The sequence below is a fragment of the Carettochelys insculpta genome, chromosome 4, assembly GCF_033958435.1.
Source record: "Carettochelys insculpta isolate YL-2023 chromosome 4, ASM3395843v1, whole genome shotgun sequence".
NCBI classification, from domain to species: Eukaryota; Metazoa; Chordata; order Testudines; family Carettochelyidae; genus Carettochelys; species Carettochelys insculpta.
Genome location: NC_134140.1, coordinates 88112832 through 88126801, shown reverse-complemented (window position 1 = coordinate 88126801; position 13970 = coordinate 88112832). Strand labels below are relative to the sequence as shown.

The window sequence follows — 13970 nt, the reverse complement described above, 5'->3', positions numbered from 1 at the left end:
CTTACTACAACAAAGTAGTTCAGTGTTTTTAAATAAAAGTGTTCCATGTTAGATACCCTTGAATTCCTTCAAAATGAGTCAAGTTTCAGATCTCAAAGATGAAATGATTTAACCATGTTATACAGTAAGACGTGTATAAGTCAGCTTACTGTTTTCTTGTTACTGCCAACAGAGGGAGGCATATGCACCTCGGATTTTCTTTGAGGCTTCCAGGCCACCATGGTTTACTCCTAGATCTCAGCAAGACTGCTCAGAATATCTCAGGTTTCTGCTAGACAGGTACAGTATTAAGTTATTGGTAATGTGTAAGCTTGTAGAATGCTTAATTTTAATGGAATGGCCATCTGATAGTTACATAGTGCAAGATGTCTGCAGCCTATTCCTGACTCTGCTACTTAAGTGATGCGTGACATGTGTACTCCTTATTTGTGCCTCAGTGTATCCATTGTAAATCTGCATACCTACCTACCATATAGAGGTAGGGTATAGAATGGGGTGAAAATTTTCAGATGTGCTTTTTTCCCCCCAAAGAACACAGTTTTGATTGACTCAGCTATTTGTAAATTTAGCCCAATAGTTTTGGCCAGGGGGAAGGCTTCTTAGGGATAGCAAAAGTTTGTGTTTCCTGGGCGGGCTGCAAGAGGACTATACCTAATGGGGCTCAGGACAGAAAACTGAAGCCCTGCTGCCCTAAGTTCCATCAGCTGAGGCAGAAGCTGAAGCCTGTGCAATTTAGCTTTTGGGGGTGGCCCCTGTAGTATGGGGCCATGTGGAACTGCCCTGTTTGCTACCTCCTAACAATGGCCTTGGCATTCAGATGCAAAAAAACCGGTTGCACGTTGTGAAGCAGGGCAGGGTGTGTGCTATGCAATTTTTTATAGCATGTTTCGGGGGACCTCAAAGAGAGGTTGAGAACCCGAGATATAAATAATGCATTTCTTAGCTTTCATACTGAAGCAGCATTCAGTCAATTTGCAAATTCTTACTGAAGCAGAATTCAATTAGTCAGAATATATAGATAATCTTAAATAACAACTTGCATGTTTTTATTAGAATTTTGGTAACATGAGTACATACTTTCAGGTTCCAATTGTTGTACAGAACTTTCTGTATAGAGTTATGCTAGTATAGGCATAATGTGGTCACTTGTCTGGTGACATTGACATTTGCGTTTCAAGTTAATATGTAAAGTAATGACAAAAATGTTGATACATTAAGCAATATCTAGCCTAGCTTCCTTTAATATAGATGAAAAAATATACAATAATCTTAGCAGCTGAATAAAATGACATTCAGAAATATGTTTAGAACCATGCATCTTTTGGCTTTTTCTTTTCCCCCCAGACTGCATGAAGAAGAGAGAACTTTGAAAGCTTTGTCTTTAGCAAAGCCATCTGAGAATACAATGAGTGATGAGTTCTTGGCACAGGGAACTGCCAATAAGACACAGACATTTATTGAGGGACCTTGCACAGGTGGCGAAGAAAGAACATTGATAGAGAAAATGTTTGGAGGGAAACTACAGACCACTATATGTTGTTTGAACTGCAAAAGTACTTCTCGAAAAGAAGAAGCCTTCACTGACCTATCCCTGGCATTTTGTCCTCCCCCTTCCTTGGAAAGTATTGACATGGAAAGCATAACACAGTCTTCTAAAGTAAAAGATGACTGCATGGTGCAAACTAGTTTTGTAGCATCCTCTGCTGTCGAAGAATCAGCACTTGATAATTCTCTGGCTGTAAATGATGGTTGTGAATCTATGAATGAAGGAGTTCCAAACGACCTTCATGCTGAGCTGAGCTCTGAGAATGTTACAGCTTCTGATCTACACCCAGTTCAGGATAGTAAGGGTGTGTCTCAGAAGCCAGTAAGTGAAAACACCCCCTCTGTTACTGACTTATTGAATTATTTTCTGGCACCTGAGATTCTAAATGGAGACAACAAGTATTATTGTGAAAAATGTGCCTCTCTACAGAATGCAGAGAAAATTATGCAAATCATGGAGGAACCTGAATACCTCATTCTCACTCTTCTCAGATTTTCATATGATCCAAAGTGTCATATAAGGCGCAAAATCCTAGACAATGTGTCTCTACCACTTATTTTGGAATTACCAATCAAAAGAACTGCATCCTCTTTAGGTGTAGTATCAAGAGGCTGGTCTGTAGATATTGAATTATCTGACACTGGAGAAAATATTGCTAAAAAACTAAAGCCTTCAGGTGCTGAAGAAGTCTGCTGTCCAGAACGGGTGCCCTATGTATTAAGTTCTGTTGTGGTGCACTCTGGTATATCCTCTGAAAGTGGGCATTATTATTCTTATGCCAGAAACATCACTGGTTCAGGGCCCTCCTTAGGGCTGTGCCATCAGTCAAAAACTATGGCTTTAGCTTCCAGCAACAGCTTGTTAACAGAGGAGATTTCTCATGCAGTTATAGAAAATGATGTGGATGCTAATGAAATGACAAAAGAATGGTTTCTATTTAATGACAGCAGAGTGACATTTACCTCATTTCAGTCTGTCCAGAAAATTACTAGTAGGTTTCCAAAGGACACTGCTTATGTGCTATTGTACAAAAAACAGAAGAGTAGTAGTGGTTTCAGTGCCAATTCAGCAAATGGACTCTGGGTGAATGGAGATCCTCCACTGCAGAAGGAGCTTATGGATGCTATTACAAAAGATAATAAACTATATTTACAGGTAAGATGACAATATAACTAATATAAAGAGTAGAAGTCCCCTGAGAAGTGGCAAATATGATCAGCTTGCTTTCTGTTTCTAAAATAGTTAATTCCAAGCATTCTTTGGTTAATCTTAAAGTCTTGTCCATAAATCTTGCTATACTTCTGCAAGTAACTTACGGATTAAATAATAAAGTTTTAATCCAAATTTACCACTAGACAGCATTATGTTAAGTATGTTTATAGGAAGAACTTGCATGTTTTAATCTCCTTCCATATTTGTGTTTTGTATGCCAGAGGCTTTCAAACAGTCCTTAGGCCACTGGTAATGCATCCAAGATTGTTATTTTTTTTTTATTGCTACCTACTAATTTGTATTAGTAGCATCCTTCAGTCTACGTAGACTATGGATCGTGTCCTTCGTAGTTCCATTTGGCATCCTCATTAGCAGTGTCGGCTGTGACTGTGAAGACCCACACGAGAGTGACAGTCCTTGCTGCATCTGTTGCATATGTAATGGGTGTCTGGCAGGTCCTTGCTGTGCTTTCTGTGGGCTCCCTTCTCCTTTGCTAGCTGTGTGATCCTCAACTCACCCTTCTGAAGGCCCTTGTATAGTTCCTGCCTCCATCTGCTGCGATCGTCTGTCAGCTCCTCCCAGCTGTCTGTCTTGATGTCTACTTCCCTGAGGTCTCTCTTGCAAACATCTTTGTAGCGCAGCTGGGGGCGTCCGGGAGGTCTTTTGCCAGAGGCTAGCTCGCCATACAGGATGTCTTTTGGGATCCTTCCATCATTCATCCCGTGGACGTGGCCAAGCCAGCGGAGCCTCCGCTGCCTGAGGAGGGTGTGCATAGTTGGGATTCCAGCTTACTCAAGGACGGTAGTGTTGGACACTCTGTCCTTCCATGTATTCCAAGGATGCGCCTGAGGCAGCGTAAGTGGAAGACGTTCAGCTTCTTTTCCTGACGGGCGTACAGGGTCCAAGTCTCGCTGCCGTAAAGGAGGGTGCTGAGGATGCAGGCTCTGTAGACTTGCATTTTGGTGTGAGTGTGCAGCTTGTTGTTGTTCCACACTCTCTCGTTAAGTCTGGACAGAGTTGTGGCTGCTTTACCGATCCTCCTATTTAGCTCAGTCTCCAAGGACAGGGTGTCAGTGATGGTGGACCCAAGGTAAACGAACTCGTGGACGACCTCTAACGTATAGTTGTCAGTGCTGATTGATGGAGGTTCAGCAACGTCCTGAGCGAGTACATTTGTCTTCTTTAGGCTGATGGAGAGCCCAAAGTCCTTGCATGTTTTGCAGAACCGATCCAGCAGCTTCTGAAGCTGGTCTTCTGTGTGTGACACAACAGCAGCGTCATCTGCGAACAGCATCTCTCTGATGAGGACTTCCCGCACCTTAGATTTAGCTTTCAGCCTTGCAAGATTAAACAGTTTCCCGTCAGATCTTGCGTGCAAAAAGATGCCTTCTGTTGAAGATCCAAAGGTGTATTTAAGGAGGAGTGTGAAGAAGATCCTGAACAGTGTCAGAGCAACGATGCATCCTTGTTTAACGCCGCTCCTGATGCTGAAAGCATCCGATAATGTGCCATTGTATTGGACGGTTCCTCTCATGTCTTCATGGAAAGACTGGATCATCTTGAGTAACCGTGGTGGACATCCTATCTTGTGGACCAGTTTGAACAGTCCATCTCTGCTGACCAAGTCGAAGGCCTTGGTCAGGTCGACGAAGGCAATATAGAGTGGCTTCCTCTGCTCCCTGCATTTCTCCTGCAGCTGCCTCAGAGAGAAGACCATGTCGACAGTAGATCTCTCTGCACGGAATCCGCGCTGTGATTCAGGATACACCCTCTCAGCAATCTTCTGGAGTCTGCTGAGGATGATGCGAGCAAACAGTTTACCAGTGATGCTTAGGAGGGAGATTCCACGGTAATTGTTGCAGTCGCTTCTGTCTCCTTTGTTCTTATACAAGGTTATGATGTTAGCGTCGCGCATGTCCTGTGGAACCTCTCCCTCTCTCCAGCACAGGCACAGTAGCTCATGTAGGGGTTCCAGGAGAGTGTCTGTGGCACACTTGATTACCTCTGGTGGTGTACCATCCTGGCCCGGGGCCTTTCCTGCTGCAATGTTGTCGATGGCTTTCCTCAGTTCATCCACAGTTGGTTCCTGGTCCAGTTCGTCCATTAAAAGACGAAGCATTAATTTGTATTAAAAGAAGCTAAAATACTTTTAATAGAAAGTTAGGGAAATAGTTTTGTGATACCAGTGAATATGGTCCATGCTTAAGAGCATTTCAGACTCCCTGTTTTGCTGGGGGTCACTAATTAATTGCAGAGTACAATGATGCTTTATTATTTATATCCTTTAACGATGGGTTAAATTATTTTAGTATTCTGCCTACCAGATCTAAACTGAAATTAGAAAAGAACACCTAACCCTCCCTGAGAAGAACTATTATGGTACCTCCAGGTGGTGAAGAGACTTGTGGGTTTGTTATAACGTATTTTTGGCTTGGTATTTTCGAAGCTTAGTGTGGTGAAGCATTACCACAAATTGGCAGTCTTCGTTCAGCATGCTGATTGTTGTCTGCTGAGTAAACATGGAGGAGTAGAATATAGCTTTCAAATGTCTTACCAGCTGTATCTTAGGTAGCTGAGACACTTTTGAATCAGGATTGTCCTATCTTCCACCAATATGTTTAATTTTCTACTTAAATTAGCTTCACAGTGGTGAGAGAAAAAATAAAATGACACTAAGTCCGTAAAATGTTCTGACTGAACAGTAAGTTACACCTGCATCGTAGTAATATGTAAGTAAAATGGAAACCTTTAATCTTCTCTTGTCTGACTGACTTAGACACAGTTTAAAAGCTCCTGGAAATACAGGCTCACTGTTCTAGTCTGGGTTCAGAGCCATATCTGACAAACAGTTACATTTGGAAGAAAGAAAATGGGAAGCTGAAAAAACAATTGCTAAGAGTCAGTATTTTATTGGACCATAAACCACACACTACCATTTTTATTTTTAACATTGAAGACAATAGAAGGTATTTTTAAAAAAATAGACATATTCTACCTAGAAGTGTTTAGATACTACTGTGCATCTATAGAAGAGCAATTTTATACTAGGTATGTGTAATTTACATGCATTGTATCACAGGACTTTTAGCACATGCATTAGTAATTAAATTATGAACATGAGTGAAACTAGTTTATGGTTCTTATCACTAACTTACCTTCTGCATTTTTACTAAAGGATTCAAAGTTAATGTGACACTTGGCATGTGTTAAACTGCTTGTGTAAGTGGGTTAATATAAGATGCTGGGAACGGAGGGGAATCTTTGTCCTATCTGAAGCTGCTTAACTGCTAGCTGTATTTTATCATGTCAGACAACTTAACATGTATTCATGTTTCCAGCTGACTGCCATAATGTTGTAATAAAAATCCTTACTTATAAATACATATAAAATGAATTTCCAATGTAAATGTAGTCAGTTCAGAGCACATGGCTCGCCTAAATTAGAACTGCACATTTATTTCATTCAATGTTTGCATAGCTAACCTATTGTAAATTTCAGGTCCTAATGAGAAACTCAAAGTGCTAGTAAGTAGTAGTAAAACAAAGGCTCTAGCACCAGCATATAAGAACCATTTATTTAGTATCTCTCAGTAACACTTTAGCTAGCACTTATGTGGCATTTAATGTTTTCTACTAACTTTGGATTCCATTCTTGTCCTCCTATGACTGGAGATACTTTACTTTTGTCACTCAGACGTAGCCAGTACGAGCTCTTCCTACTGATAAGCATCTGCCTTAAAATTGCAAAAGCAAAGTAAATCTGAATTATGTAGGCCATTCAGTTCATGTTTAATGAGTGAGTAAATAAATAGCTTCAGATTTAGGGCTGCATGTTTAAATTACTCATATTACCAATCTGTTTTTAGCATTGCAGAAAGTACATATGCAGGACCAGCGGAAGGCTCGTGTGATAGTGATAATGTAATGTAAGGGATCAAATTTTTTTGTTCTGTTTTTTGTTTTTAATCATTGGCTCTGTTCCATACTGTTGCACTCTAAGGGCATAGGCAAGAAAGTAAATTCAAGCTGACGTGTAAAAGAAATGGGCAGAATTCCCTCAACTTTAGCAAGATAGGTTTTAATGGCTCCATTAAACAGACTGAAAAAAAAACCACCCCCCTGGAATCTAGCTGTTTTTGTTTCTTGCAATATATATGCCCGCTCAATTCAGTATCCTAGCCTGCATGACACTTGTAATACCATATATGACTGACAGTTACCTAAAGAGCTAAAACTCTTTAAGAAAAACTTGGGTAAACAATGTGACGAGACACCAAATACATCATCCATGGTTTTTGCCTTTTGCACTGATGCAATTCAGATACCCTGCAGTAGTTTAGCATCAGGTATCGGCTGTAGCTGAAAGGATTTCATTGAGCTTTTGAATGAGGTTCTGTGAAAAGGTGACGTCTGTGTCATCTTTATAAACTCAGTCTTATCGGGACGTATCATTACTTCAGTTATGTTCATTACTTATTTAAGATCAGATTCTGATATTCTTGCTCAGGAATTCTTTGCTTTCTGAAACAGTCCCTGGATACTAGCCCACTGCAAGTTGAAAATAAAAAATTAAGACAATTTAACTATCAGTTGTACAGTGTATAGTTTTCTTTCTTTCCCAACTTTTTGTGATTGAGCTAGATTTTAAAACTAGTTTAGGTTTGTATGAAATATGTTTGTTTTGGAATTCTTAACTACCTGTATTATTTAATTTCAGGAACAAGAACTTAGTGCTCGAACACAAGCACTACAAGCAGCCTCGGCCTCGTGCTGTTTTAGACCCAATGGATTTGATGACAATGATCCCCCAGGAAGCTGTGGACCGACTGGGGGTGGGGGTGGGGGAGGATTCAGTACTGTTGGTAGACTAGTGTTTTGAGGAAGACCTAGAATGCACTGGTTCCAAAACAGCTCCCCCACTACTGCTTAGGTCTATTAAACCACTGAACTGCGTCAGATATACCAAGCTTTTGTTTTTGAGACAGGATCCTTGTTTAGTAAACAAATGTTAATTTGTTTTTGTTTTATCTGAAATAAATAAGTCCATCATGGAGAAAACTACCTCTTAAAAATCCAGTTGTTTTAATAGCAAGATATGCTTGGCTAAAAGAGGGGGGTGGAATTGTATGTAATCCCTAATGATGCTGAATGAAATTTAATAAATGTAGTTAAATCACTTTGTACCATCCCATTTGAGTGAATAAAGGAAGCGAGAGTTAATTTGTATTCTTTGAAATCAGAGATGTTCTTCAACAGTGCAATGAACTCAGGTGGGCATAACTGCATACATATATTTTCCTTCATAAATCTGGACATCATTGGTGATAGCAGAGATGATGCACCCTTATAATGAAGGCAATAACTGAAATTTTAAAACATGACCTGTTACAGTACTTTCCAGGATAAGTTATTCTGATTCAGTATGTTTGCAGTTTGAGTACAAATGTAAGAGTCATTTATACAGGTTTGCTAAATCATTTTCAAAAAACGTGTGTGATCTTGTAGGAACAAGACATTTGTAGTATTTCTAATTGTTTTGAGGATTTTTTAATTCTTTCAGGAAGTATATCTGTTCTGTATTTGAAAGGAGGAGGTTCTGTATGTGCCTTGCAGTACTGTAACTTAAAATACAAAACTTTGAGGTTGTAGAAGAGTTAAAGAACAATGTTAGAAATTTGTTTTGTGTTAATATTGGAAATCAGTACATTTTTGGAAAGTTATTAGATTTTCCAGAAGTAAAATTTGATGTTCTAAAACTCTCATGTTGTCCATTATTTACAATTCTGTAAGGAATTTTTAAAATTGCAGCTTCTCTGGTCTGCATTTTAAGGAGCAGATCATAACTCTGACTCATAGTTACAAAGCCATAACTTACTTTGTCTATAAAGCTGCTGAGTTGATCTTTATCAAGAGGGTTAAGGTGTCTCACTTATACTACCTTGACTTTCCTGTATCCAAATTCTTTCCTTGGAAAGCCAGCACACTTATCCAGCAGGAGGAGCTTTATGCCTTGAAAGAGTATCACTAACGATTTTGTTTATGGTCTGTCCTCCTTGAGCATTTTCAGCCTCCCCACACAAGTGTCTTGTACCAGAGACATGATGGCTCCTCAGGAGTGCTGGTCCATGTGGTCCATCGTAGAGGCCATCTTCCAGAAATGATTCTGGGACCAGGAGACTCATAGATTATATGAATCATTTGATCAGCTCATCTGACCTTGTATGTCTATACAGGCCATAGAACTTCCCCAAAAGTGAGACAATCAGCAGTTAATCTCTATCACTAAAGATACAACTTTTGGAGCATCTCTGTATTAAGTCTCCCAGCTCTCTGAGAAGACAGTTATAGATTAAGATGTTCAGGAACAACAAGTACCACCATTTTACTGATAATCTGTGAGGCATCTTCTCCAGCGTGTGGTATTCTAAAACGTCCTTGGAAACTTCTTGGTTGACTAGAACATACCCTTTAAACTCTTACCTTGTTTTGGTTTAGGAAAGATTAGGCTATGGGGGAAAGTACCTTAATCTGTGCTCTGAGACAGTGGGGAAGAACAATCTGTTCTCTTGTGGGTCGCGTTAGCAGTGTGTCTCTGGTTTTACTGCTCTGTTCAGAGAAAAGTAGATAAAAGGAGTGTTTTAATTTTAATACTAAAATCTGTTGCATCTCAGTAATCTTTTTAAATGAAGACTACTGTCTTGGTGTCTTTGGAGCAGATTCCCAAAGGTGTATGTTCTCCCTTTTTGCACCGAAATCAATAGACGTTAGGAGCCTAATTATCACTGTAGATTTCTGCTGTAATCTCTACCCCAATTATACTTCTATATAATAGGCTTTATAATTATGTGTAAGTTAATGGTGCATGTAGGTCTAAGACTGCTAGCTAGTGTGCAGAGGTGCAAAGCGTCAAAAGTGTTGTAGGACCCATTTTAAGTAATAGCTGCATCATGAATTAGTTTCTGATATAAATAGTGAGTTAATATAATATGAGAATATAAAAAAGTACCAAACTTCCATGAAATATAAATTTGGGTGTGCAATGAAAGAATAGGAGCCTACAGGTGAAGTAGCTGCACAATTGAATCCAGGAAGTTTGTCTTTAAAATATTCCCTTTACCTAGACATGTCAGTTCCATTTTACTTATACCATCTGTAAAATGAGGCTATTCATACTAACTCATGTCAAGTGCTTGGAGAGCTAAGTGCTGCAAAGCACTATGTGAGAACTAGGGTGTGTGTTTAAGCTTTTATTTTGCTTGTTTGTAACAAAACACTTTGAAAGTGTCAGGACTTTGAAATGTGCAAGCAATAGTGAAGACTTGAAATAAATGCTAAAAGTAGAAAATGTGGGTCAGGAAAACTTCCTTGCTTCCATGACAAATCAATCTTTTTTTATATAGTTTTTTGGTTTTTAAATGTAAAGAATTATATTTTAAGCACTTATATTTGACTAATTGGACAATAAATTGCATAAAATGAGCAGCATAAGTTATCGCTTTAAAACATTTTTGAAATAACTAGTGCTCGTGAATGTCAGACCAATCTATCTTGATACTTGAGTAATGGAAATGAATGCTATTCAAGCTTCCAAACAGTTGACAACTTGTATCCTGACTTGTCTGCAGTTTCTCTGCTACTCTAATCCTGTATCAGGTCCTCAGTCATGGAGACTTGAAATGCATCATGGAGCACAGAACATTCTATGCCTTCTGCAATCTCTCAAGGTTGTTCCTTCCTAGTGATAGGCCTTGGACTTCTGTGTGTCATTCCAACACTCTTAAAGCATGTCCGTAGGCTTGAATGCCCCTATTTCTCACCATGGCTTATTTAGCAGGGTCAGTTTCACTTGGCTCCCTTACAAGAGTCTTCTCTCATGGAGGGTGTTGAACTAGAAAAAGGATTCAGCAAATACAAAACAATATTCTCATCAACAAGAGCAAAGAATACTGCACATGTGAATCTTAAACTATTCTTTCCTTGCAAGTTTTGATTAAATTCTACTCAGCCTAGACACCCCTACTTCTGACCTGTCCGAGAGTTGACTCTTGGAGCATTCTGTCAATAATCTGTCAATATCATGTCCTACAGCCTCACTCACTCTCCTTAAACTGTAGGGCAAGAGTGCGTAATGGGGTAATGTCACTTGGATTGCAGTGTTAAGCCTGTGAAAAATAAACGTAGCTTGGCTGAAGCCAAGCAACTGGGCATTTCCAATCTCTATAGTTCTGTTGAGGATCCTCGGTATTCTTTCTGAATACATCTTACCTCTATCATTTAGTATCTTTTTTTGTAACCTCTTAAATACCTTTCACTTGAACTCCATGCAGTCATACAGAACAAAAGCAAGCAGGTAAACTGAGATATGATATTCCCAGAAATAGAGAAAACACCTAGCTTCTCCAACAAATGTGAACAAATTGGAATGATCTAACAAAGTAAATTCACGTGGTTTGATTGAGGCTTGGCAATAGGCTTTCCAAAGATTAAATGACTGGTTCACGTTGCCACTGACCTCTTGCAAATTTAAAATTCAGTTACCTTCAGCAAATAGACTAAAAAGAAACTATACCCAGTGTTGCATTTTTCTTGCCAATTTTTCTTTTACAGTTGCATTTATCTGGTGAATATTTTTAGATGTCTTTTCTCTCCTCACTTGGTGTGTGGAAAAATGGCTACAAACAGGAAATTGCCTGGCTGCTGGTGGGATTGGCTGACTAAATGTCACGAAGTAAACAGTAATGTTTTGTTTTTCTCTGGCTCAGTTTACACTGATCTTGGATTACTCAAAACATCCTAGGTAAAAATAATTGTAGATCTGATATTTTTAAAGTGTCTTTAAATATGACATTTTTAAAGGGGTCATTTGTGTTTCTTCTGTAAAAATATAAATCTTTTTGACTTTCCAAAAATAGTCTGTGTACAGCTACTCTGTCCTGTGTTTTCAAAGGCTTATATCCTTACTGTTACTCAGAATTAGCTACTGAAACCTTGGGGTTTTAAACAACATTAACAGAGATTAGAATGATCTGGTTAAGCATAAGATGAAGTTGCACCTCATGTTGTGTAAGATTCAGAATTACTTGTCCCTAGCTGCCTTTTGTTAACCTAGGTTGAGGGTTTGTTTTTTTTTAAACTACTTAAGACCAAATTTTCAATGTAACACTTGAGTATGTGGAATATCTTTAGAACTACAGAATATACAATAGAACTGCCTTTTTCCGAGTCAAGAATCTAGCGTCTTCAAATGAAGTAAGGCTGTTACAGTACCTGAGATCTTCCCCATAGAGCAGAAAATATAAGTACTTCAACTTCTGCCTTCTATGGATAAATATGGTGTAGTTTATAAATATCTGTACAAATCTATTTCTATTTTTGTCAAAGATACAAAATACCTAACATTTCTCCTGAGACTGTGTGTCTGAATCAGTGGGGTATGTACTGAATCTTCAAGATTATCTTTCAGGTTTAAAAAAAAAAACTGGTTTTTAATGGAAGTGGGGATCAGTGCTGTAAGCTGAGTGCTTGGATGGCTGCCTAGGAGAGGTTCAGGTGCCACCCTGCTGATTAGGGGAGTGCCCATAGCCACTCAACAGTAGCATCTGTTTGTATGGGTGGAGCATGTTTGCATGTGCCTTTGTGCACATAACATTTATTCCACATATGGATGGGAAAAATGAGAGGGAGCACTGGTGGGGGTCAATCGTTACTGGATTGTGCAGCTATCATATTGACTTTTTTTTTTCCTTTGCTCTGTTCCTCTGCATTTCTCACCCATTGAATGTAACATTGGACTGTTACATATACCACCTGGGTAACAAATAGTGGCACTGCATACTGAATTGATTCTCACTAGAAGATATGGGAAGGGTAGAGGTAACTGAACAAAGACAGCCCCCTTATCTCTTCTGCCTTGCTCCTTTTCCTCTCTTTCCCTGTGCTCTTATATGTGACATAACCAGGAATCTAATTAAAAAGTTACTTCCCTGTTACAGTTCCAGGAACGAGCCATTTTATTCAGCCTTCTTAAGAACTAGCTGAAAAGCAGTGAAGTAGGCATGCCCAAAGTACATCTGCAGCTGCCTCTTTATCCCGGATGCAGTTTCTGATGAGATGTCCTGATATGCATGGCTCTATGATCAGAGCGTGCACTACTCTGCCAAGAGGCCAGACAGCTCTGGCGAAAGAATAGTGCGCGTTGAAGCATTGTGATGCTTCTGCCTTGCTACTGTATATAGAAGACTATCTTGTTGGGCAGAATCACTTTGCTTAGAACTCTGGAGGGAGCAGCAGCCTTTGGACTGATGAGAAATTGCTAATGAGTTTCCTGGTTAGGTAAAGTATATTTATATACAATGATGGAATGTGTTGAAGGTGAAACCCGTTTATATTTTATCATATCATTGTTATACTTATCATATAAATTGTTTCCCATTTCTAGGCATGGGTACCATTCATAGCAGAAAAACTTACATTTAATCTCATGTACCAATTTGTATTTGTCATGATAAAGTTTTCAGGCATATTTTTCTCTACAAAATGTTAGTAATATTTCTGTCCCCAAAATAGGTACTTTTAGTCACTCTACGATTAATTCATATTTCAAGTACACTTCCCCCCCCAAATCTCAAAAATCCATATTATTTTAAATTTCCACTCTTTGTACCGGCTTGCTAATTTTCCTTATCGTTAGCTCAGTTGCCATGCACACAGCAAAAATCTTATGTAGGCATACAGAAAATGTGATGCTCTACAATATACACTGCTAGATTTTGAGATTAAGCCTTTAATGCAGCAGGAACAACGTGAGCTAGAAAAATTCTGGGAAAAATTAGCACTTTCAACTTTCCCCGTCTTCCACCTTTAGTATGTTACTTAGTCTGTATGCAGACTTCAGAACAATATTTTAAGCAAGGAGGCCCCAAGAAGTATAACTAGTATCTCTAGACCCTTGACAACCTTAATTATTTATTGGATTAATTTGAGTTACTGGCATTTCGTTTGTCGTCTCTATTTTTTAACTATCATCTGATTAAAATTCTTGTCAACTCTGATTTTTATGTCCCTATTAACCTTTTTTTACAGTTTGTTTTCCTGCAGTGCATTTTGTATTTGCTGTTTTAATAATGTAAAGAAAAATGTCAGTTTATTTGTATTATGGCAAAGTGCCCCACTCCACAGTTCTGTAGTAAAAGCACTTTTCACAGTGTAGAGA

At 38.9% G+C, this 13970-nt stretch overlaps 1 protein-coding gene across 3 annotated transcripts in view; it reads left to right on the top strand.

Moving 5' to 3' along the window:
• Positions 1 to 8526, top strand: part of USP38 (ubiquitin specific peptidase 38) — a 29118-nt gene extending 20592 nt beyond the window's left edge. Inside the window, exons 8-11 of one of the 3 annotated variants that reach the window (XM_074993272.1) lie at positions 173 to 279; positions 1345 to 2701; positions 6625 to 6684; positions 7476 to 7601. In XM_074993272.1, the coding sequence (XP_074849373.1) occupies positions 173 to 279; positions 1345 to 2701; positions 6625 to 6669 (1509 nt within the window). In that variant the 3' untranslated portion in view covers positions 6670 to 6684; positions 7476 to 7601. Of the gene's footprint in view, positions 1 to 172; positions 280 to 1344; positions 2702 to 6624; positions 6685 to 7475 lie in introns of all 3 variants that reach the window. The other 2 variants (XM_074993271.1, XM_074993273.1) reach the window with 2 other exon arrangements.
• The last annotated feature ends 5444 nt before the right edge of the window (positions 8527 to 13970 follow it).